Source organism: Crinia signifera, chromosome 19 (assembly GCF_055691185.1).
Source record: "Crinia signifera chromosome 19, ASM5569118v1, whole genome shotgun sequence".
Lineage (NCBI taxonomy): Eukaryota > Metazoa > Chordata > Amphibia > Anura > Myobatrachidae > Crinia > Crinia signifera.
In genome coordinates, this window is record NC_139226.1 from 16,864,541 (window position 1) to 16,888,816 (window position 24,276).

At 45.0% G+C, this 24,276-nt stretch overlaps 1 protein-coding gene across 1 annotated transcript in view; it reads right to left on the bottom strand.

Annotated features, from left to right (window-relative positions):
- Window positions 1-22,036, bottom strand: part of LOC146042202 (phospholipase A2 inhibitor NAI-like) — a 74,741-nt gene extending 52,705 nt beyond the window's left edge. The window contains exons 1-2 of the mRNA XM_083162127.1: window positions 21,853-22,036; window positions 15,997-16,110 (exon numbers count right to left, since the gene is read on the bottom strand). Coding sequence (XP_083018253.1) covers window positions 15,997-16,110; window positions 21,853-21,904 — 166 coding nt within the window. The 5' untranslated portion in view covers window positions 21,905-22,036. The remainder of the gene's footprint in view (window positions 1-15,996; window positions 16,111-21,852) is intronic.
- Window positions 22,037-24,276: the final 2,240 nt, after the last annotated feature.

Sequence of the window (24,276 nt, forward strand, 5' to 3'; positions counted from 1 at the left end):
ATTGTAAGCGGGATACTTTGTGGCATTTGCATAGTAATGTCTTTCTTCTGGCGACTTGACCATGCAGCCCATTTTTCTGCAAATGCCTCCTTATTGTGCATTTTGAAACAACCACACCACTTTTTTTTAAAGAGTCCTGTATTTCAGCTGAAGTTATTTGTGGATTTTTCTTTGAGTGCCGAACAATTTTCCTGGCAGTTGTGGCTGAAATTTTTGTTGATTTACCTGACCATGATTTGATTTCCACAGAATCCCTAATTTTCCACTTCTTAATTAGAGTTTGAACACTGCTGATTGGCATTCTCAATTGCTTGAATATTTTTTTATATACCTTTCCTGTTTTTTATAGTTCAATTACCTTTTCCTGCAGATTCTTTGACAATTATTTTGCTTTCCCCATGACTCAGAATCCAGAAATGTCAGTGCAGCACTTGATGAAAGATGCAAGGGTCTTTCAGGAGACCGGAAACTAAATGACCTTTTATACACACACACACACTGATTACAAGCAAACAGATCACAGGTGAGGATGGTTACCGTTAGTAGCCATTCAAACCCGTTTGAGTCAACTTGTGTGCATGTTATCAGGCCAAAATCTCCAGGGTATGTAAACTTCTGATCAGGGTCATTTGGGTAGTTTCTGTTGTCATTATGATTTAAAAAGAGTAAACACAGTTGTTTGACAATAAATGGCTTTACTAGGGTTGCCACCTCTCCTGGATTTGAATTTGTGGCAACCCTCCAGGATGTTTTTGCAGTCTCCCGAGTTCTGGGATTTTCCTGGAATTCGGGTGACTTTAAAAGCCTCCACAAACTTTTAACTGAGTGTGCACACTGTCAGGGGCATAGGGAGGGTGGGTCCAGTGGAGCGCGAGCTCTGGGCGCCAGAAAAGCCACAGGGCATGCACAGTTTGTCTCCAGCACTTGCGAGTTGCTGTCCACCCCACAGCTCCCTCTACCTCCAGAAATATTTAAACTGGGCCACGGGAGAGGAGAGGACAGAGGAGCACTGTGCAGCCAACAGCTTAGGATGGTGAGGCCAGTGTGAAGGGGGTGATTTGTGTGTGTGGATGGTCAGTTTTTGGGGCAGATACAGTATGCATGTTAGAGAAGTGAGGGGGTAGGTGAGGTTGCTGTGAAGTTGTTGTCACTGGTGTCAGGGTGAGGGGAGGATGTATGAGGTATCTCTGTGTAGGAGTTGTCAGTAGGGGAAATGTGTTATTAAATGTAGCAATAGGGACTTCAATACATGTCTGTATTAGAGGCCATGCCCACTTTTCTGAAGAGGTCATGCCCGTTTTACAAAGCCGCACCCACTTTTCAGGGAGCGCACGCGCACATGTAGGTGTGTGTGTGTGTCTGTGTGTGTGTGGGGGGGGGGGGGGATCTCCAGGAATCGAAGATGCCTGAGGTGGCAACCCTAGGCTTCACCCAACCACTAACCATGAGTGAAAGAAAAGTTTGTGAGTTATTCATATTCTCTGACAAATGGCCAGAAAATCACAAATTCTGCTAGGGTATGTAAACTTATGAGCACAACTGTGTGTGTGTGTATATATATATATAATTCAGTGCTTGGAGTCCAGGAGTCCACATCCGGTTCTACCACCACTATATAAAAACGCTATCTGGTTTCAAGTTTATTGCATTTCTCCCGTGGCTACTAAACCCTCAGAATTTACTGGGTATTTGATTAAGATGAGAAGTGGACATCTTTCTCACATCTAAATGCTCCCAAAAACACTTAGTGATCTCGTTTGAAACAGTTACCGGTATATAATACCACATGAAAATGCCTGCTATACACGAGTTGTATTAAAAGGACTCTTTCGGTGTGAAAATCTCTGTACTGTACTGCTGTCAAATGCCCCTGATGAAGTCAAGCTGTTGAGGAAACGCGTTGGGATTATATCATCACTTGGAAGACGCTTTTTAATAAAAAAAAAATATTGTCAATTACTGTTATACTTTATTGTTGTATATTGGACACAATGTTTTAGACATTTGCACTGTGTAAAGGGCACACTCTGAGAACCCATTTTCTTCTCTATCTCTATTCTGGGTCCTGTCTAACAGAGGGCTCCTCAGAGGTGCTGCCGTATTTCTGTGTAAGCGCGGTAGAGGTACTTTGCTTTTATATATATATATATATATATATATATATATATATATATACACAAAGTGGCGTGCGGTCCGGCACTCTCCCTTCAACAGCTATAACCTCGGTGCCCTCCACGATGAGAAGGTATGTAGAGAAGAACAGGCGGCACTCCAAGGGTTTGTGTAAATATTTGTAATAAAGCTGATAAGACACCAACGTTTCGGAGCCAAAATGCCCCTTTGTCAAGGTGGTGAAAACATACAGTGAATTCACTGTATGTTTTCATCACCTTGACAAAGGGGCATTTTGGCTCCGAAACGTTGGTGTCTTATCAGCTTTATTACAAATATTTACACAAACCCTTGGAGTGCCGCCTGTTCTTCTCTACATATATATATATATATATATATATATATATATATATATATATATATATATATATATATATATATATATATATATATATATATATATATACACGATTGTGCGGTCCGGCACTCACTCCAATAGGTCAGCTGCCCCGGTGCCCATCAAACAATGGGATACTTGGGAAGAAATGACTGGCACTCCAGGGTCTTGGTAAAAAGCAGTGTATTCACAGCAGGTGATAAACAACACCTGCTGTGAATACACTGCTTTTTTACCAAGACCCTGGAGTGCCAGTCATTTCTTCCCAAATATATATATATATATATCTATATATATATATATATATATATATATATATATATAGATATATATATATATATATATATATATATATATATATATATATATATATATATATATATATATATATATATATATATATATATAGCAATGTCCAAGAGGCGAGCACCCACGGATTTTTCAAATGAAATGGACATTGCTATCTATCATATTAGGCTTGCTGGAACTTTTCTATACGGTTGAGTATCCCGTATCCAAAATGCTCGGGACCAGGAGAATTTTGGATAACGGATTATTCCGTATTTCGGAATATTTTAATATTTCAATGATGTATTTTGAAGTATCTTGCATTTATGCTGTATAAACACATAATATACACACAAATATATTTTATTACCACATAAAATACACACAAACATATTTTAATTGTTCAAAAAACAAGGTTTCAAAACGTGAAACAAAATGTGTGTACTATCTCAGCACTGAATTTGAATGCCAAGCAATCATTGTCTTGCACATATATAGTGCCAGTTACATATCATGTCCCCAGTGATGCTGTTACATATGTCCCCAGTGAGTTTTTAGCAAAAAAAAAATTTTTTTTCACTTTCTGGAATGTCCGTATTTCGGAATAATTCGGATAACGGATATTCGGATACGGGATACTCGACCTGTATATTATATATATATATATATATATATATATATATATATATATATATATATATATATATATATATATATATATATATATATATATATATATATATATATATATATATATATATGTATGTATCCAAGTCTGCCGGCACTCAAATAATCTGAACATCTGGCCCCGGTGCCCAGAGTATTAACAAACACCAAATCCAAATAATGGCACTCAGGAGGCAAACGGTGAAACAAATAACAGGATGTGTATTTCACATGAATGCCAAGCTTTCGCGGTGTAACGCTATATTAACCTCAATAACATTCATTTCCACTCATTTCCAGTCTATTCTGCACATCTCACACCTCACAATATTGTTTTTTTTTTTTTTTTTTAAATAAAGTATTTTATTGAGCAGAATAGAAATACAGAACAGAGTTTCACTTCAAATCGTATATGCAAAAAAGTGTCAGAGCATTATGAATATTCACGGATATGAATTGTACATCATGATATCATTTAATGCTTTTGGAATGCATACTAATATATAATAAAGCAGGGGTCTTCAACCCATGGCCCGCGGGCCACAAGTGGCCCGCCGAGTTGTTTTAGGTGGCCCGCCAGTGAATTGTGTTTTTTTTATTAAATGCTGTGCTGATGAAAAAAAAAATCCATCCGCGCGCTGCCCCTTAAAATCCTTCCGCGCCCTGTCCTCTTAGCAGTGGGACGCGGCGGAGGTGGATGTGCTGGCTGGGGCGGGCGGGACTGTGCGCGGACATGCGTATTGTGTACTTCCTGACGCCGCACACCCGTCCCGCCCGTTCCCTTTCAGACAGCCGGGAGACTGGAGTGAGTGTGACAACCGCCGGCAGCCGCGCACCTGTCCCTGCCTGCTCCTTCACTGTTAAGACAGCTGCCGACGCCAGCAGCAGCAGCAGCCCTCTGAAGGAGACCTCTGCAAGAGACACTAAGGCAAGTGTCTCAGGAGAGGGTGATGCCGGCTAGCTACAGCGGTGCTGACTAGGGGGGAGGGGGGCTGGCAGGGCAATGTGGCCCTGTGTATGGGGAGAGTGCTGACTATGGGGGAGGGGGTGCTGGCAGTGCAATGATGCCCTGTGTATGGGCAGGGGGCTGACTATGGGGGAGGGGGGCTGGTAATGCAATGTGGCCCTGTGTATGGGGAGGGTGCTGACTATGGGGGAGGGAAGGCTGGCAGTGCAATGTGGTGCTGACTAAGGAGGGCTGGTATGCTGTGCAATGCAGTGCTGACTATGGAGGGCAATACTAGGGCATTTTGCGAGGGACACTACTGGTGGCATTTTATGAGGGACACTACTGGTGGCATTTTGTGAGAGGCACTGCTGGGGGCATCATATGCATAAGCAGGTGTATTGGGGGCCTTATAGTGCAAGGTGCAATGGGCATCATGGTGTGAGGCATAATGTGTAATGGGCGTCATGGTGTGTGGCATAATGTGTAATGGGCATCATGGTGTGTGGCATAATGTGCAGTGGGCATCACGGTGTGTGGCATAATGTGCAATGGGCATCACGGTGTGTGGCATATTGTGCAATGGGCATCACAGTGTGTGGCATAATGTGCAATGGGCATCATGGTGTAATGGGCCTTCATGTTAATATGTCACTGTGCGGCCTTTAGACAGCCAACTGAAGCGTGGAAGGACAACAACCATTCCTGCGGTAACCAATGTCTGGTCATGCAGGTTGCAAAAGTGAGGTGTCAGGTAATTTTTTTCCTTCTAGTTAACACTCTTATAATTAGACCACGCCCCTTATCATTAGACCACTCCACTTTTTGGGAGCGTGCGCCTAAGGTGCGCGCAATTTCTTAAATACCAAATTATGTATGGGAGGCTGCATTTTTATTCTGTTCGCACTGGGACCCTAATTTTAGAAATAACCCTGGTGCTGACTATATATTGGGGGCAGGGTTTATGTGTATGGGCAGCTGTGCCAACTATCTACGCGGGGCTGTGCTGTCTATCTATTAAGAGCTGTGCTAAATACCACAGTAGAGCTTAGTGGCCCTCGGGCTTCGTTGAATTTTTTAATCTGGCCCACACTGTCTTAAAGGTTGAAGACCCCTGTAATAAAGGATCTTTAATACAAAGTATATAATGACTCCGTTCTGTTCAAACTTTATAACAATACTGTAGATATTTGGTTTAATTGATTAGGTGTAACAGTAGAGAGAAAGTAGAAGAAAAATAACAATTATCATGCAGGGAGCGCGTAAGGCAGTGGTTCCCAAACTGTGTGCCGTGGCTCCCTGGGGTGCCTCGGGACACATGCAGGGGTGCCGCGGCTTGGTGGTCCAGGACCAACTCAAATTATTAATGGTTAATTATTTATGAGCAAAACCAGTGCTGGTGGCTGCCAATCATAGAATGTGTACAAACAGAAGCAAATCATGCCCTTTACCACATAACTGCCACTAAGAATCGCATATAAACCCAATCAAATTAATTTTTTGGGACCTAGGGGTGCTGTGAAAAAAATTCTGATTCTCTAGGGTGCCATGAATCAAAAAAGATTGGGAACCCCTGGCGTAAGGCAAGGCTTCATCTAACAGAGGGCAATATAAGTTGCATCTTAATAGCATAAAGTAGCTATTGCTGAACAGTACAGTATGGCTGTCTGTACCCACACTGGTTCCAACACCCAATCACCAGGAATTAGGGATGTGAGGAGTGGCGGAGACTCCAGCCACCGATTCCATATCCACGTGACATGTAGACATATTTTTCGTGTTGCACAACAGTGTTCACCAGAGCCCTCCACTCCAACAGTGCGGGACCTGAACTGGCCATCCAGGACCTAGCTATGATTACTTTGGCTAGGTAGCATAGGTTGATTACAAATTGGCCTTCCGAATTATTCTCACAATATTGTTTTTAGGGCAAAAGGTTGCACCGAGGTAGCTGGATAACTATGCTAAGCCACACAAGTGTGCGGCACAAACACGTGGCTCATGTAAGAGTGGCACTGCAGCGGCAACAGTGGACTGAGTAAATAATACTGGCAACCTCTATTCACAGTATTCAGTGCAGGCAGCACCAGTGGACTATATATAATTAAGTATTAATAATAATATAGCAGCCTAGTAGGTAGAGAAAATAAACTACTAGGTAGGTAGGCAGTAGCACTGCCAGTGGTCACCACAAAAGGTAGTTATTAATATTACACACCACCAGTAGCTTTATGCAGTGCACCAGCAGAATTTATAATAATTAATTTTATTATATTAGGTACTGGTTGGCAGTGGCACTCAGTGGCACATGTCAGTGCACCAGCAGCATGGAATTATTTTTTACAGTCCCACGCAGCACAAGTATTATTTTTTAATTAAATTATATATAGCAGCCTAGTATGTAGTTGTACTAGGTAGGTACACTTAGGCAGTAGCACTGCCAGTGGCAACAGTGGACTGAGTAACTAAATAATACTGGCAGATTCAGTGCAGGCAGCACCAGTGGACTATATATAATATAATTAATTATTAATATAATATATAATATTACAACACAGCACCAGAGGTAGGCCCCAGCACAGAGGAGACAGTAGTACTACAAGTACACAGTTAGACTGTCCTCCTTGCTAGGGTGATCCCACCCTAAGCAGAGAGGAGAACAGAGTACACAGCAGCACTAAGAGACAGCCCCAGCGAATAAAATAATTACAGCACAGCACCAGAGGTAGACCGCACAGAGGAGACAGTAGTACTACAAGTACACAGTTAGACTACACAGCAGCACTGAGAGACAGCCCCAGCGAATAAAATATTGCGTTCGAGGTCAAGCTCAAGTTTAAGCCCCAGCAGCAGCACCAACACACCCTCTCCCAACCCACTACTAGACTGGGGTGAAGATGGCGGGCGCAGCAGCCGGTATTTAAAGCCTTGCGAAATCCGGTGCCGGGAGATGACGTTATGACCACGCGGACGGACCCGAGTCAGGTGGGAATCTCCGAGCGCTGCTCGGAACCTGCTCGGAATAATGACGTCTGTGGGGGCTCGGATCTCTTGAATCCAAGTCTGCACATCTCTAATTTATATATATATATATATATATATATATATATCTTATATATTTGGCTACATCTGTCACTCAAAGTGTGCCTGAAGCTGTAACGCTGGGTGGAGCCTCTGACTCACATGACTGACTCACACGACAGAGAACCAGCCCAGTAAGCCCACAGTGCCAGACACCCTCTGCCTCTCCATGTTACACAGCAAAGACACAGCTACTCACCAGACACACCAGGTGAGCGCCCCACACCTCCATACCTCCCAACATGACCCTCTCCAGGAGGGACAGAATGCTCTCTTTGTGGACTTCCATCTTAATTTATGATTGTCATCACCTGTTTTAAACAGGGTAATTGATAAGAAAGGTGTTTAAGCACAGGTGATGGTAATCCATAAATTAAGAAGTCCAGAAACAGAGCAATGTGTCCCTCCCCCCCCCCCCATTCACGGCAACCCCACGATTAAATGGCACATGCAAAACACTGACATGGCTATGGTCGACAATGAAAAAGGTTGACATGAGTTTTTGAAGATTTATTTTTCACTTTTTCAATGTTTTCATATTCATTCTTATGTGTCGACATGGACACCAATGAAGTGCCACACTTATGTCAACATTTACATGTGTTGACCTTTCAGTGTTGATTTTTTCTTGTGGAGATTCGCGGCACCCCCCCGGCGACCCCACTCCCGCGATTCACAGCACACCCCCCCCCAATTTGCGGCGACTCCCGCGATTTGCGGCCCCACCCCGTGACACACCTCCTCCTGCGATTCGTGGCACCCCGCAACCCCCCCTCCCACGAGTTGTGCCAACCCCCCAGGCCCCCCCTTCCTCGCGGTACCCCCCACCCCCCGCGACCCCCCCTACCGCGATTCCCCCCCCCTGTCATTGCGGCAACACCCCGCCCCTGCGACCCACCCCCCCGCGTCCCCCCCTCCCACGATTCGCGGCACCCACACCCCCCCCCCCCGCGACCCCCCCTCCCGCAATTCACGGCATCCACCCACGACCCCTCCTCCCGTGATTCGCAGACACACCTCACCTCCTCCCTCCCCACCCACCCCCGCTCGCGATTCACGGCAACCCCAGGATTAAATGGCACATGCAAAACACTGAGACGGCTATGGTCGACAATGAAAAAGGTTGACATGAGTTTTTGAAGATTTATTTTTCTTTTTTAAATGTTTTCATATTCATTCTCATGTGTCGACATGGACACCAATGAAGTGCCACACTTATGTCAACATTTACATGTGTTGACCTTTCTGTGTTGATTTTTTCTTGTAGCAATTTTTTTACAGTGACAACTATGTGCACGTCAACCTACACATCATCAACCAATACTTTGTATAATATATAACACCTGTTCTGTTTTACTGTAGGTGTTTTAAGTCAGATCTTTTACTGCTACTATTACTGTTTATGTAAATGCATTCTGAATGACAGCAACATCCTACCATCCTTCTACAAGAATATATAACCAACTAGGTGATTTATCGCGCCCCGTGCCCCCCCTCCCACAATTCACGGACCCCCCGCGCACCCCCCCCCCACGATTCACGCACCCTCCCACGATTCACGTCACCACCCGCACACACCCCCCTCCCGTAATTCGCAACCCCCCCCTCCCGCAACTCACGCCCCCTCCCATGCTTTGCGGACCCCCGCCCTCTCCCGCGATCCGCGTACACCTTCGCCCCCTCCCTCCCTTGATTCACGGCACCCCCCACAATTCACGGCACCCCTAAGCCCCTCTTTAGTCCCCCGTATACTCACACACCCCTATCACTACCCAGCTTCCTGTTCTCCTGAACCGTAACTTCCACCACTGGGGAGTCGCTGACGCTGTTTTGCCCACATGCCCCTATCATGCCTCATAGCCCAGCCTCCTGCTCTCATGTATCCTAACTCCCACCCAGTAGGAGGAGACACTGACTCAGCGCCACCATCCTGTACTGCCACACTGGACCCTCACCCACTGGCAGAATCTGCACAGTATCTCCCACCCTCCTCTTTAGTCCCCCTTATGTCCACACACCCCTATCACTACCCAGCCTCCTGTTTTCCTGTGTCGTGACCTCTGCCAGTGGGGAGCCGCTGACTCAAAAACACCCTACTATACTATTGCACACACACACACCTAAACAACATGCACACACAGCCCCCCCCCCCACACCCACAAATGTCACTGTACCATCCACACTATCAATGTACATCTTACTCTGTAACCGCTTTTTAATTAAACAAAACAATACACACCCCCTTCCAAATCATATGCTCTCTATTTAACACATTTCACCTATAACTCAAGTTGCAATACATACAATTCTAACCATCTTTCTCATATACAAATGTTCACAAATTAAGGGGGCGCAGCCCCTTACGACGGTGTGAAGAGTGCCCGTAGGCTGACGCACTCTGTGCAGCCTGAGAGGTGAGACAGATGGGCATAACATGTACCTGTATAATACATGCACCAGTATAATAAGTGTCAGTCCGGGAAGAATAAATCATAATCCACAGTACTAGGCTTTATATCCAGCGGGTGTTCGGCATGGTTCGGGTAGCATAGCACTGCAGCACATACACATGGGAGCCGGTAGGGTAGTAGGTGTGAGCAGCAATCTGCTCATATACTCAGCATATCCCAGCAGCAGATGGCGCACGCTATACTGCTGCCCCCCGCCCGTACCGCTATCGATGATCCACCACGAGGCAACAGGAAACCGGGGCAGTGCGGGACGGTCAGGGGGTCCCTGGGGCAGTTGGGCAGAGACAAGGTCCCTACAGCAGAAGGGAACTAGTTCCCATCTTCCGCAAGGACCCCGCCACTGACTGTACAGCCGCCACAGGGATTCCCTGCCCGCCCCGTGATGCCCAGATCCCAGGGATGCGCTACCCAGACCCTGCTGCCTGCCACCCACCGCAGACTGGAGTGTGGGGGCCCCTGATGTGTGGGGGCCCCGGGCCGACCGACCATGTCGCCCTGTGGTGGATCTGACACTGCAGTCATCCTTGCTATGGTGATTACACCCTGAGCAGAGAGGAGAGACAGTACACAGCAGCACACACGTCCTGACTGAGATAGAGGTCCCAGCAGAGACAGTACACAGCAGCAGCACACACCCTTTCCCACCCTGCTCCTAGACTGGTGTGAAGATGGCGGCATGGAAGGCGCAATTTAAGGGATTCCGGATATTGTGAGAATCCGATGCCGGACGATGACGTTTTGCCCGAGTCAGGCAGGTGGATCTGAGCGCCACTCGGATCCGGGCTCAGATTCCCAACGTTCATGCATATGTATATAATTGTAAAGCACAACGGAATATGCTATATAAGAAACTGTAAATAAATAACTGTAAATAAATATACATAAACAAATATATATATTACAATAGTACAGGATGCAGGGGATAGCCTGCTGGGCTGACAGGCCCCACCAATCGGCCAGGCCCCATAGCAGCTGCATCCACTGCACCCTCCATAGTTACGCTGCTGATATTACTTATATGTGTTTTATTTAACTATTTGTTATGCTGTGGAATCAGGATCAGCCCTTGAGCCTAGTGCTGGTTTTAGAAATCCGGGGGAACCTCAACTTTTCTGGCCTCTCAATTTCTAAAACCAGGACTAGTTCTTTGAGCCCGTGCCAGGTTCTAGCTGGGGGGGTTTGTTGGGCATTTCTCTAGTGCGAATCATTAGTAAAGGTGTCGGTCCTATTGAAAAAAAAAAGGTTGAACAGCTATATTTCTTTCAATGGTGTATCCATTCCTATTAAGATATTCTTAAAAATCCAAATGACAAAAATACAAATATCATACACATTTGTACATTCGTAAATTTGCCAATGTGTGAAATAGGGATAAGCAGGACCGGATTCCCCAGATTCGAGCCTGCCTAAACGTCACTAATCCGAGGCTGGTGCGCGGGCAAAACGTCATCGCCCAGCGTTGGATTATTGTGAGATCCGGGTTCACTACGTATTGTGCCCCCGCCATCTTTCATTCCAGTTTTGCGACAGATAGGACGTGTGTGTGCTCCACTCCTCTCCTCTGCTGGTGCCTACCTACAGTACTGCCGTGTGCTACAGTATATAGTCTGTGCTACAGTATATAGTCTGTTGTCAGACTCAGGTGTAGGTGTAATTGGTACCTTGCTCTCTTGATTACTGCCTGTCTTTAACCGTCAGTGGTCCTCTGACTTCACTCGCCTGAACTCTGCGGGCGAAGGGACAAGGAAACCCCAAAGAGTAACACATACACCCCCGCAATAACAGGTTTACCACACGTGAGGACGGTGAACGGATGTTTTATTGGATAGCACAGGATCACGGATCACGAGTGGAAGCAATTATGCACAGACAGTTGCAATAATTAACAGCAATAGAGGTACTGACCAGTCACAAGAATACCATGCGCGATGGGACCCTGTCACCACGGGTCGCAGTTTGCACGGTACACTTTACGGCAGAAATAATTAAGTAATTAATAAACAATTTGATCAATAAAATTACAGAGCTGGAATGCACAATGAATGATACACAAAAAATTACAATGTTTTCAGAATACTGTGTGCGATGGGGCCCACTGCTATTATCGGGGCCACAAATTGCACGATTTGTTATACCAAAGGTCACGTCAACACTCAACAGTAGGCATATAACAGTAGGGCAATTCTATATTGGTAACACATCAATAGATGCTGTGTAATAAAGAAACCCCAGTAAAGTGTACTAATTCCCCTAAACTGTGCAGTTTACCCTAAAGTTAGGTACCTCTGGCCTAGGTATATGTACAGCCAGGTGTGGCGTAACAACCAAACAATGGTGAATCAGGCTCGGGCCTGTACAGTCTTGCACTTGTCGCCGTACTTTAGCAGTTCTGTGTGGGTCTTGCGGAGCAGGCCTGGTTGGTGGCCTGTGTTAATGGGGCTTTTGGTGAAGCCACTGGGTCTCCCTGTTGTGAGGCCTATGGACAAGGGCCGGAAAGGACTACTAACTGAGGTAGCATCAGGTGATACAGTTCCCAGGATGAGAGGTGCAAAGGGTGGCGGGCCGCTGGATAAACTGGAGCCAAGGGTACGGATGGCTCTGGGGTAAGTGGGTGGCCGTGAGATACCTGGGATTCTGGTGCCATTGCCAGCTCCTGCCGGTCACTGCTGAGCTGAGAGCACACTGCTGGGAGTTTCGGCTGGGCACTTGGATCTGCTGGGCACTTGCCACTGCTGGGCACTTGCCACTGCTGCTCCCTCTGTCTCCTTGGCTGCCCTCACAGGGTTGCACCGAGGAATCACCGCCGGGGGTATACTGGGTGATGCGCCGCTGCGCACTGGGCCTCTCATTCTGCAGCTCTTTTGGCAGGTGCCGCTGCTGTCAGATGCGCCTCCTGCCTGCCGTGGACACATTGGCTTCAGGCTCCCTCTGCCGGCCAGGCTGTCGGCTGTCCCTCACCAACGGAGGTCTGCGCAGTGTCCCGCTGACTCGGTCACGCTGGGGGGTCTTGGCATGTCTGTCCCTGGTTACTGAGCGCCACCTGTGGCTGTCGCGTCACACTGCCAGCGCCTGCTCTCCCCGTCAATCACCGCCGGGATCGCTCCTTGCGGTAGTGCTGCTGCATCTCAAGCACTCCGCTGGTGGGGCTGACGGGTCTCTCTCCTCTCAGGTCAGCTCCTTCCCTCTTTCACTGAGTCACCCTCCGGGCACCGCTCATTTCACCCCACACCCTGCACTCTGCCTCCTGCTTACTCCTTACTTGGCACCCTCTCACCAGACTCCTCCTGGGCCTCACTCAATACACTCTCTTGTGTCCAGCAACAGGCTGGGACGCCCCTTCAGTTTGGCACCCATTGAGCCACCAATGAACAGCTTCTTTGGCTGCAGGAGATCCAGGTAGGCTCTGGGTCCCTCAGCCAGTCATTTCTAAAGTCCAGCTGTGGGGTGGTTGCCTAGCAACCCCCCAAGCACACACTTAAGTACACCATTGTGTTATGGGCAAACCAGACAGGGCAATGGGCGTAAAAAGGGACACAATAATAAATAAAAGAGACGTAGTACCGTCCAGTCCTGGGGTACCCCACCAGTACTACCTACTGCTGTATATATAATTCCAGTCCCCTGGTGCCTACCTACTGCAGTATAGAAACCTAGCCTGCTGGTGCCTACCTACTGCAGTATATATAATTCCAGTCTTCTGGTGCCAACATACTGCAGTCTATAATTCCAGTCCGCTGGTGCCTACCTACTGCTGAATATATAATTTGAGTCTACTGGTGCCTACAGTACACACTGAAAGAGGTGAGGAATCGGAGGATGAGGATGACATCTTTCCTCCTTAAAGCTGGTTTGTACAGGGAGAGATGAATTGCTTCTTTTTTTGTAAGGGCTCAAACAAACCAATCATTTCAGCCACAGTCATGTGGCATACCGTGTCGCTGAAATGATTGGTTTGTTAAACCATGCATGTCCTGGTTATACAACATAGGGGAGGGTGGTTAGGAGGGCCCACGGACAATTTTGTCTTGCACCTATTTTTTTTTCTTTGCATTAAGTGCTCTTTGGGGCCTAGTTTTTTAAACTGCCATCCTGTCTGCTGCTGCAGTGCCACTCCTAGATGGGCCACGTGTTTGTGCTGCACACTTGTGTTGCTTATCATAGGCAGCCAGCTGCCTTGTTGCAACCCATTGGACTAAAAATAATATTGTGAGGTGTTCAGAATACTCTGGACATGAGTGGAAATTAATGCTATTGAGGTTAATAATAGCGTAGGAGTAAAAAACACCCAAATGCTGCAATTTGAGTGTTTTTTTCTAAAAAAAAAAAAAATCCAGGCCCAAAACCCGGAAAGAACCCATTGGAACCCAAAACCCGAAGGAAATCCAGACCCAAAACTGAAAAATTCCCGGTGCACATCGCTAGTGGGAAATACTTACATATTCCTCATAGGGATTACTCCGGACAGTCCGGTAATTGAGACCAGCGTACGGAGTCTGGAAGGGTGGCTTTCCCAGACTATACATTGTCTGGGATCCCCTCCGCTGCCCGGCCAGCACCTCCTGATGCGGGCTGCCGGGCAACCATCTGATCAATACAACACAACATGAGTCACTGCTAAACACATACCGTGGAAGCCGGCACCGGGGGGGGGGGGGGGAGGGGGAGCGCCGCGGGGCAGACCATCCTTCAGTGTGATGTGATTCATGTGAATATTGCTGAGTGACACAGTCACTCCACCGCTGCGCTGGCTAGGAAGAGGAGGAAGGCGGGACACAGTCTGAGTGTCACTCCTAGTATGTCCTTTGGCTCCTCCTGTGGACGTGTGACATGCCTGTCTGTGTCACAACAGTCACGGACGGTGCGTAGAGTTAACTTGTGTGCTGACCCCACCCAGTAAGTAATAGCCTGCACTCCCCCCCCCTCTTGTGTGTGCCTGCCCTTCCCTGCAAGTGACAGCATGCCTTCCTTAAGTTCCTTGTCTCAACTGCACATGCCCGCCGACCCCCCCCAAAAGTGACAGTCTTCACTATTGATTGTGAGCATGCCTGCACCACCCCTGCAACAGCCTCCCCTTTCTCCTCCCCCTCTCGATCTGACACCCGTTTCGCTAATTCCTTCTCTCTGTCCCCCTTATCCCCCTTTATCTTTTAATCCCTGACACCCTGTCTCAGTCCCGCATTTTCCAGAAAACCCACACTCTCTTTACCCCAAATGGGCATCACAGTGTGGGGCATAATGTGTAATGAGCATCACAGCGTGCAGTGTAATGGGCATCACAGTGTGCGGTGTAATGGGCATCACGGTTTGGGACATAAAGTGTAATGGGCATCACCGTTTGGGGGTGTAAAGTGTAATGGGCGTCACATTGTGGGGTGTAATGTGTAATGAGCATCACAGTGTGGGGTGTAATGAGCATCATGGTGTGGGGCATAATGTGTAATAAGCATCACAGTGTGCAGTGTATTGGGCATCACAGTGTGCGGCGTATTGTATAATGGGCATCACAGTGTGCAGCATTTTGTAGGCATTATGGTGTAAACTTTTGGTGCACGCCACAGGCGCGCACTGTCCATTGTTTCCCTATTTTCATTTTAAATTGTCCACTTATGGCATAACGTGTAATGGGCATCACAGTGTGTGGCATAATTTATAATAGGCATTACAGTGTGTGATGTATGTGGCATTACCGTGTGCGAAACCAAGAATAGATTTGAAGCAAATGTAAAAAAAAAAAACATAAGGCGGGTCAAGGGGCTGGGGTGGGTCAATGGGTGGGCTGTGGGTGTGTCAAGGGGTGGGTCACTCTGAGAATCGCTCAGCACAAAGGTGTTAACCCTAATTTCACATCGAATGAGTATGAATACTACCATTCGTACCCATTCAATCTTGGTAAATTTCCCCCTATCAGTCCTTATCTTCCAATTTTGAATCCATGTAGTCTGAATCACTTCTTAAAAAGTGGAAGCAGACTGAGCAGGTTCCCTTATATCTACAAACAGTGATTGCTAACATAATCACAGAAACACATGACTTACCTATGGCTGTCATACGGGTACTGCCACAAGCGTGATCTGCGGGGCACGTCATGGTTCTCCCAGAACAGCTGGAAAAATCATCTCCAATGCAATCTCTGCATGTCAGAGAAAAGCCTGCAATTGCAAATAACAATGTAAGAAATACTGTGGAACCAGATCACTGGGTGACGGGAACTCTGTTCTACTTACAGATGATAAGTGTATACATATAGGAGGTCATTCTGATTGCATCGCTCCCCTGCGCGTTCGCACAGGGGAGTGATGTTTGGCGACAACGCATGTGCATAAACTTTTATGAGCATATGCAGCCGTTTAGTGTGAGCGGGCATGGGAATTTGCATATTCGCCGGCCTGTTCATACCTAGCAGACGGGGGGCAGCGGCGAGGGGCTGCGCCCATGGGAACACCCAGCGTTTCATGGGCATTGCCATGAAAACAGTGGGCATTCCCATGCGCCAGTGACGCGGATGCAAGGGGCAGCTAACGTAAGTGGATGTCAGCTGCCCATCTGCTTCCCGTACAGGGAGCATGAAGATCTAAGACACAAGAGAGGTGTCTTAGAATTGCGAGCACTTGCACAATCATTCAGTGGTCGGCGATCACCATCGGATGATTTTGTCCCCGCATGCAAGGTTGCAAATGGATGTTTATGCAAAACATCCATTTTTCATGTGTGCTGGGATATTTGGTGTACAAGCAGCAGCAGCTTACGTGTAAGAGAGACTGGGTACCAAGAGTAGAATTATATAGTGTGAATGCACGAACATTCGCCACATTCTTAAAAATTGCATATGCACTAATGCGATTATTAATTAAGGGCAGCTATCCAGATAAAAGATACTCTAAAGCAAAAAAAGCCCCCCCCCCCCTTTTTGCGTTCGCATTGAAAAAGATTGAATATTGTTCCTATGTTTAGCCATTGGTCGATATTGACAAAAGGTCGACACAAGTTTTTCATAAACAGTATTGGACGATAATCATTTTCTCAAATTAGACATTAAGGAAGCACATTTCTGGGGGTTCTTACTGATATCCTCCATTGTCTGACCATGCAGTCAAATTTGGACTATATCATCAAAGACTGTATGTTCAGTGCAAGGGAGGGTGGCTTGATGTTCATCGCTTGATGTCACTGAATGATATCAGTGTGTATGTCATTCACCCGGTATCTCCGACAAGATTGTTAACGATATTTCTCCCAGAGAAAATCGAATAGTGTGAATGCACCTTTATAAAATACACTCCAATGGTTATAAAGTGTCATAGAAGGTATTGGTCGCACCCTGGCGCGGCTCTGACTGTCTCTCACTTTAAAACATTGGGATATTTACAGATCTAGAGGTAAAATTACTAAAGCTTCTAAAAATGAAAAGAGGGTTATCTATGAGAGTACAGGTCAGTGTAACAGACTATGGACAGTAATATGTATGTACTATAACACAGGTGAGAGAACAGGTCAGTGTAACAGACCATGGACAGTAATATATACTATAATACAGGTGAGAGAACCGGTCAGTGTAACAGACTATGGACAGTAATATGTACTATAACACAGGTGAGAGAACAGGTCAGTGTAACAGACTATGGACAGTAATATGTACTATAACGCAGGTGAGAGATCAGGTCAGTGTAAAGGACTATGGACAGTAATATGTACTATAACACAGGTGATAGAACCGGTCAGTGTAACAGACTATGGACAGTAATATGTACTATAACACAGGTGAGAGAACAGGTCAGTGTAACAGACTATGGACAGTAATATGTACTATAACACAGGTGAGAGAACAGGTCAGTGTAACAGGCTATGGACAGTAATATACAGGAGATTCCTTACTTACTGAGAGTGGCAAAGCAGCCCAATCTCAGTTCAGCAAGGTCCCCGGCGCTGTATAAAAAGTTAAATATATTCACACTATAGTGCTTAATTAATCAGCTGTCTGCTGCTGCATACAACACCTGTGGGGGTGCCTCAACCCACGGTAGAAGGTAGCAAAATTGGATCTGGGGGATAGGTGTGTACTTGCGCTGCTGACAGTTAATTAGGAGAATTTTACACTCTTTTTGCTGGACAATCGTGCAGAGAAATGAATGGAGGACACACTGCTTGAATGATACAAATTTTATGTATAAAAGATAAAAGAGGCTCACAATTCACAGTATAAAAATAATTACATATATAGAAATAAACAAAAAGAATGAAAAAATATAGACATAATTATATGAAACAGCAATAAAGTTAATATCAATATAGTGGGCTTGTTGGAATGAATACCATATAGTAGGGCTTTGAAGATAAAACTAGACGTCTAGTTTGGGAGCTCCGCTTTTTAAATGGATTGTATAGCAACAATTGTAGAAGTCCAAAAAGTTTATTATGCGGTGATGGTTTAATGAATTAGTATCCAGATAAAGTTATTGTTAATATTATGAATAATTGATACACTGGGTGAGTTGTTAAATTGAGCATGTAAATTCACACGCATCCGAAGGTAAAGAGCCAGGCAGTGATGGTAATTGCGGTAATTGCAAAGGTATAGTTCAGAGCGGGGCATTTTAAGGGGTATGCAAGCGAATCATAAACCGTCTATACACATTAGTATAGGACTTTTTCGGGTGCCTGGGGTGGGGAGACGGGGATCTACCCATTCTGCGCAGCATGTGACAGGACGGGTTTGCAGATCCCTCTCTCACCACCATAGGTACCCCTCCTGCTTTGAAGAATTCTTTGAAAAATCCTTGATAAAATCTCTGTATATGAATATATGCATCTTATATAATTTTACATTAAAATAGCTGTCCTTATGGGTTGACATAATAATAAATTCTTCTATCTGGAGCATTCTATGGATTAATAAGAACACAGAAATATGAACTATATTTGTGTATTTATTGTCAGCCAGATTAATGGCCTATAGGGTCACATAAACTGTCCGACTCCGATGTGTTGATATACATATAATATTATTTATTGCTTTCATTATTTATCTCTACAGACAGTCCTCTATATATTGTAATAATAATAAAAAAATCCTTTTAGGTATACCCTACTATTATTACTACCTTAATTAGTTCTGTATAAATAAGTCCATATGTATAAGAAGCATGATGTATTGCGCTTGATCAATTGGAGTGCGATGTAATATATATTGGAACTTGGTGCTCTTTATATGTACTCTATTTTTATTTTTATCTTTATTTTTATATTTATATTTATCTTTATCTTTATTTTTATATTTATTTTTATTTAATTATTATTTTTATCTTTATTTCTTTATCTTGGTGTATATATATACACATGCTCTTTTTTCCTATTTCCATTATTTGAAAGACTATATAAATATGACTGTTGATTGCGTTGTTATAGAGGACCACCCAACGTGTAATCTCTCATGGTTATACATAAAAATAAAAAAAAATCTGACACAATCCCTTTGAATAAAGATACTAGCTTAAGTGAACTCTTCTAATTAAGTAATCAATAGGATATTTATCTCTGAAAATATACCCTTAGACTGAATATGATAAAAATTGTTGGACACACTGCTTTTTGCTTGTTATAAATTGAGTTTATATATTTATTTGGTTCTATGTATATATATTTATTACTTTTTATAAGTTTAATTATGATTAATCGGGCAATTGGAATTAACAGGTAAGTTAATTAATTAACTCAGGCTGCCAACCTATAAATAAGCACCTGGATTACCAGCAAGGTATCCGTCTTGAGAAAGTCTCCATTGGATTCAGGAGACGAAACGCGTTGACGTCTCTAGATCACAGACGCATTTGGGCTACAAGCTGCCGCATACGAGAGTGCTGTACAACTCCAGCCCTCGTCCACTCTGTTTATCCTGCCGGGCTCACGCCTCCGTCTATCCTGCCGGGCTCACGCCTCCAATACCTCTCACAGCGTCTGCACGATTTGGACGCTCCTGCTGCCGGAGGAACTGGCGCTGGCTGACGGCGCATTGAAGCGTCTTGTATGAGATCTACTCCAGCCGCCCCCTCGATCAGGAGCAACCAGCTGACGACCCGTCTACAAAGGGGTGAGATATAGCCAGAGCCCCGCTCTGAACTATACCTTTGCAATTACCGCAATTACCATCACTGCCTGGCTCTTTACCTTCGGATGCGTGTGAATTTACATGCTCAATTTAACAACTCACCCAGTGTATCAATTATTCATAATATTAACAATAACTTTATCTGGATACTAATTCATTAAACCATCACCGCATAATAAACTTTTTGGACTTCTACAATTGTTGCTATACAATCCATTTAAAAAGCGGAGCTCCCAAACTAGACGTCTAGTTTTATCTTCAAAGCCCTACTATATGGTATTCATTCCAACAAGCCCACTATATTGATATTAACTTTATTGCTGTTTCATATAATTATGTCTATATTTTTTCATTCTTTTTGTTTATTTCTATATATGTAATTATTTTTATACTGTGAATTGTGAGCCTCTTTTATCTTTTATACATAACATTTGTACCATTCAAGCAGTGTGTCCTCCATTCATTTCTCTGCACGATTGTCCAGCAAAAAGAGTGTTAAATTCTCCTAATTAACTGTCAGCAGCGCAAGTACACACCTACCCCCCAGATCCAATTATGGACAGTAATATGTACTATAACACAGGTGATGGAACCGGTCAGTGTAACAGACTATGGACAGTAATATGTACTATAACACAGGTGATGGAACCGGTCAGTGTAACAGACTATGGACAGTAATATGTACTATAACACAGGTGATAGAACAGGTCAGTGTAACAGACTATGGACAGTAATATGTACTATAACACAGGTGATAGAACAGGTCAGTGTAAAGGACTATGGACAGTAATATGTACTATAACGCAGGTGAGAGAACAGGTCAGTGTAACAGACTATGGACAGTAATATGTACTATAACACAGGTGAGAGAACAGGTCAGTGTAAAGGACTATGGACAGTAATATGTACTATAACGCAGGTGAGAGAACAGGTCAGTGTAACAGACTATGGACAGTAATATGTACTATAACACAGGTGAGAGAACAGGTCAGTGTAACAGACTATGGACAGTAATATGTACTATACCACAGGTGAGAGAACAGGTCAGTGTAACATACTATGGACAGTAATATGTACTATAACACAGGTGATAGAACAGGTCAGTGTAAAGGACTATGGACAGTAATATGTACTATAACGCAGGTGAGAGAACAGGTCAGTGTAACAGACTATGGACAGTAATATGTACTATAACACAGGTGAGAGAACAGGTAACAGACTATGGACAGTAATATGTACTATAACACAGGTGAGAGAACAGGTCAGTGTAACAGACTATGGACAGTAAAATGTACTATAATGCAGGTGAGAGATCAGGTCAGTGTAACAGACTATGGACAGTAATATGTGCTATAACACAGGTGAGAGAACAGGTCAGTGTAACAGACTATGGACAGTAATATGTACTATAACGCAGGTGAGACAACAGGTCAGTGTAACAGACTATGGACAGTAATATGTACTACAACGCAGGTGAGAGAACAGCTCAGTGTAACAGACTATGGACAGTAATATGTACTATAACGCAGGTGAGAGAACAGGTCAGTGTAACAGACTATGGACAGTAATATGTACTATAACGCAGGTGAGAGAACAGGTCAGTGTAACAGACTATGGGCAGTAATATGTACTATAACGCAGGTGAGAGAACAGGTCAGTGTAACAGACTATGGACAGTAATATGTACTATAACGCAGGTGAGAGAACAGGTCAGTGTAACAGACTAGGGACAGTAATATGTACTATAACGTAGGTGGGAGAACAGATCAGTGTAACAGAATGTACTTACCAGTGCTTGCCATAGCTGAAATGACGCACAGGAATATGAGGAGGGATACCATGATGTAACTTCAGATGCCAGCAATATATCAGACTGTGACACCATAATCACCGAGGTCCTGTTATTAAGGAGATCTAGGGGAAGGCGGGGCCAGAACTCTAGGTGAAGGTGGGGCCAGAAGTAATTCTGGGGAAATGATAACTGAATGTCCTGTAAGAGGGGTCCTGTTATTTACGAGATCTAGGAGAAGGCAGGGCCAAAACTGATTCTGGGGAAATGAAAACAAACTACAGGAACGAAGAGTTTGTGGTTTAATAAAAACAAAATAAAAACAAAAAAGGAGCGAGCTAGAACAGTGAGAAGCCCGAGCACAATCCAAAAAATAAAAATAAATTAAGAGCACAGGGGTAGATGTATTATACCCATGCTTGCCTACCTGACCCTCTCCTTCAGAGAGAAAATGCTCTGTACCTGGACTTCCCTGGTAATGTATTATCACCATAACCTGTGTGGAGCTAGGTATTTGATAAGAAAGGTGGGTAGATGTGAGTTATCTGGGCTGCCGATTTTTTGATTGTATGCCTTAAGTTAAGGCATACAATCAGATGCGATATCGCATCGCATCGCATGCGACCATCGGATGCGATGACCCGATTTTTCCATAGGAATCAATGTTAAAATGGACTGAGTCCATTTTAACATGGAATTCAATGGGAAAAAGGGGTCCTTTTCATACCCCTACTATCCAAGTGGGCATGGAGTTGGATACAAACCTGTGGCGAGCGTAGCGAGCCACCGATCCCGAAGCGTGGCGAGCCCCGCGAGGGGACGGTATTCTGTGTCCCCTCGCGGGGCTCGCTACGCTCGCCACGCTTCGGGCTCGGTGGCTCGCTACGCTCGCCACAGGTTTATATCCAACTCCATGCCCACTTGGATAGTAGGGGTATGAAAAGGACCCCTTTTTCCCATTGAATTCCATGTTAAAATGGACTCAGTCCATTTTAACATTGATTCCTATGGAAAAATCGGGTCATCGCATCGCATCGCATCCGATGGTCGCATGCGATGCGATGCGATGTGACCGATCCGACCCGATTTAGAAATCGTCAGCCCGGATAACTCACAAGTACCGAAAGGTGTCACCTCAGGTGATGGCAATTATACATTACCAGGAAAGACCGGGAACAGAGCATTGTCAGGTAGGTAACCATGATTATACCTGCTTAAAACATACCTCTCAACATGACCCTCTCCAGGAGGGACACATTGCGCTTCTACTGCACTTCCCTCTAAATGTATGATTGCCATCACCTGTGTTGGAGCACCTTTCTTATCAATTAACCTGTTCAACACTAGTGATTAGATGTATTAAATCTCATTTGCCGAAGTAGGGGAGTAAAAACTCCCCCCACCAGGGTTTCCTGCTAGGACTCCAAGTTGAAAGCACATCACTCCCGTGCTCTTCTGCAGACCGGTTCACGTGGGCATGCATAATTATCCAGCAATCTCCTGTGTACCCTGGAGCCACTGCAGCGACAGTGCTATCTCTGAATTGGTGAATTAGCCATGACACCCAGAACTGTCTAAATTGATAGCAAGAGGTGTTGCATTGGTCAATGGTGCTGACCGGTCATACGTTCCCCGCAATATTGTAGATGTCAGCCGATAATGACAGGGTGCTTACGCGCACTTCTCCGCAGTAATACGTGGGGGGGGGGGGGGGGGTAGAAGTGGTCTCAGCGCACATGTCATGCACTGATATCCCTTCTGCCCCATAATAGCACCTCATACATTTACATGTCCACAGTTCAAAGATGGAGAAAATGAACACAAAAATATAGACAGGCCTTAGGTTGACACAAGCATTAGGTCGACATGGCTTTAGGTCAACAGGGTCGGTCGACACAAGCATTAGGTCGACATGGCTTTAGGTCAACCGGGTCGGTCGACACAAGCATTAGGTCGACATGGGGAAGGTCGACAGTGAAAAGGTCAGCATGGGGTTTTTTTCAGGGTTTTTTTGTCCTGAATGTCGACATGGACACCATATTGGTGCACCGTGTCCCATTGCTACGCCCGGCACACTTTCGTATGCTCCCTCCACACCCTAGTGGATGGTAGAGCATGAAAAACTGCCTGTCGGCACATATCAGCTCAATAAAAATGGGGAAAACCCCATGTCCACCTTTTGACTGAAGCGTTTCCCCATGTCGACCTAATGCTTGTGTTGACCTAAAGCCATGTCCCCTTTTTGAGTGTGTTGACCTTCAGTGGTCGACTTAATGCATGTCAACCTTCCTGTGGTCAACCTAGTGATCATATACCACACACGCATGCATACATACTGTATATTTATATGACATGGTCTTGGGGGCACCAATATTGCCTCCAGGCAGCTGGGAGGAACTTACGCCCCTGCCTTGCCATGCGATG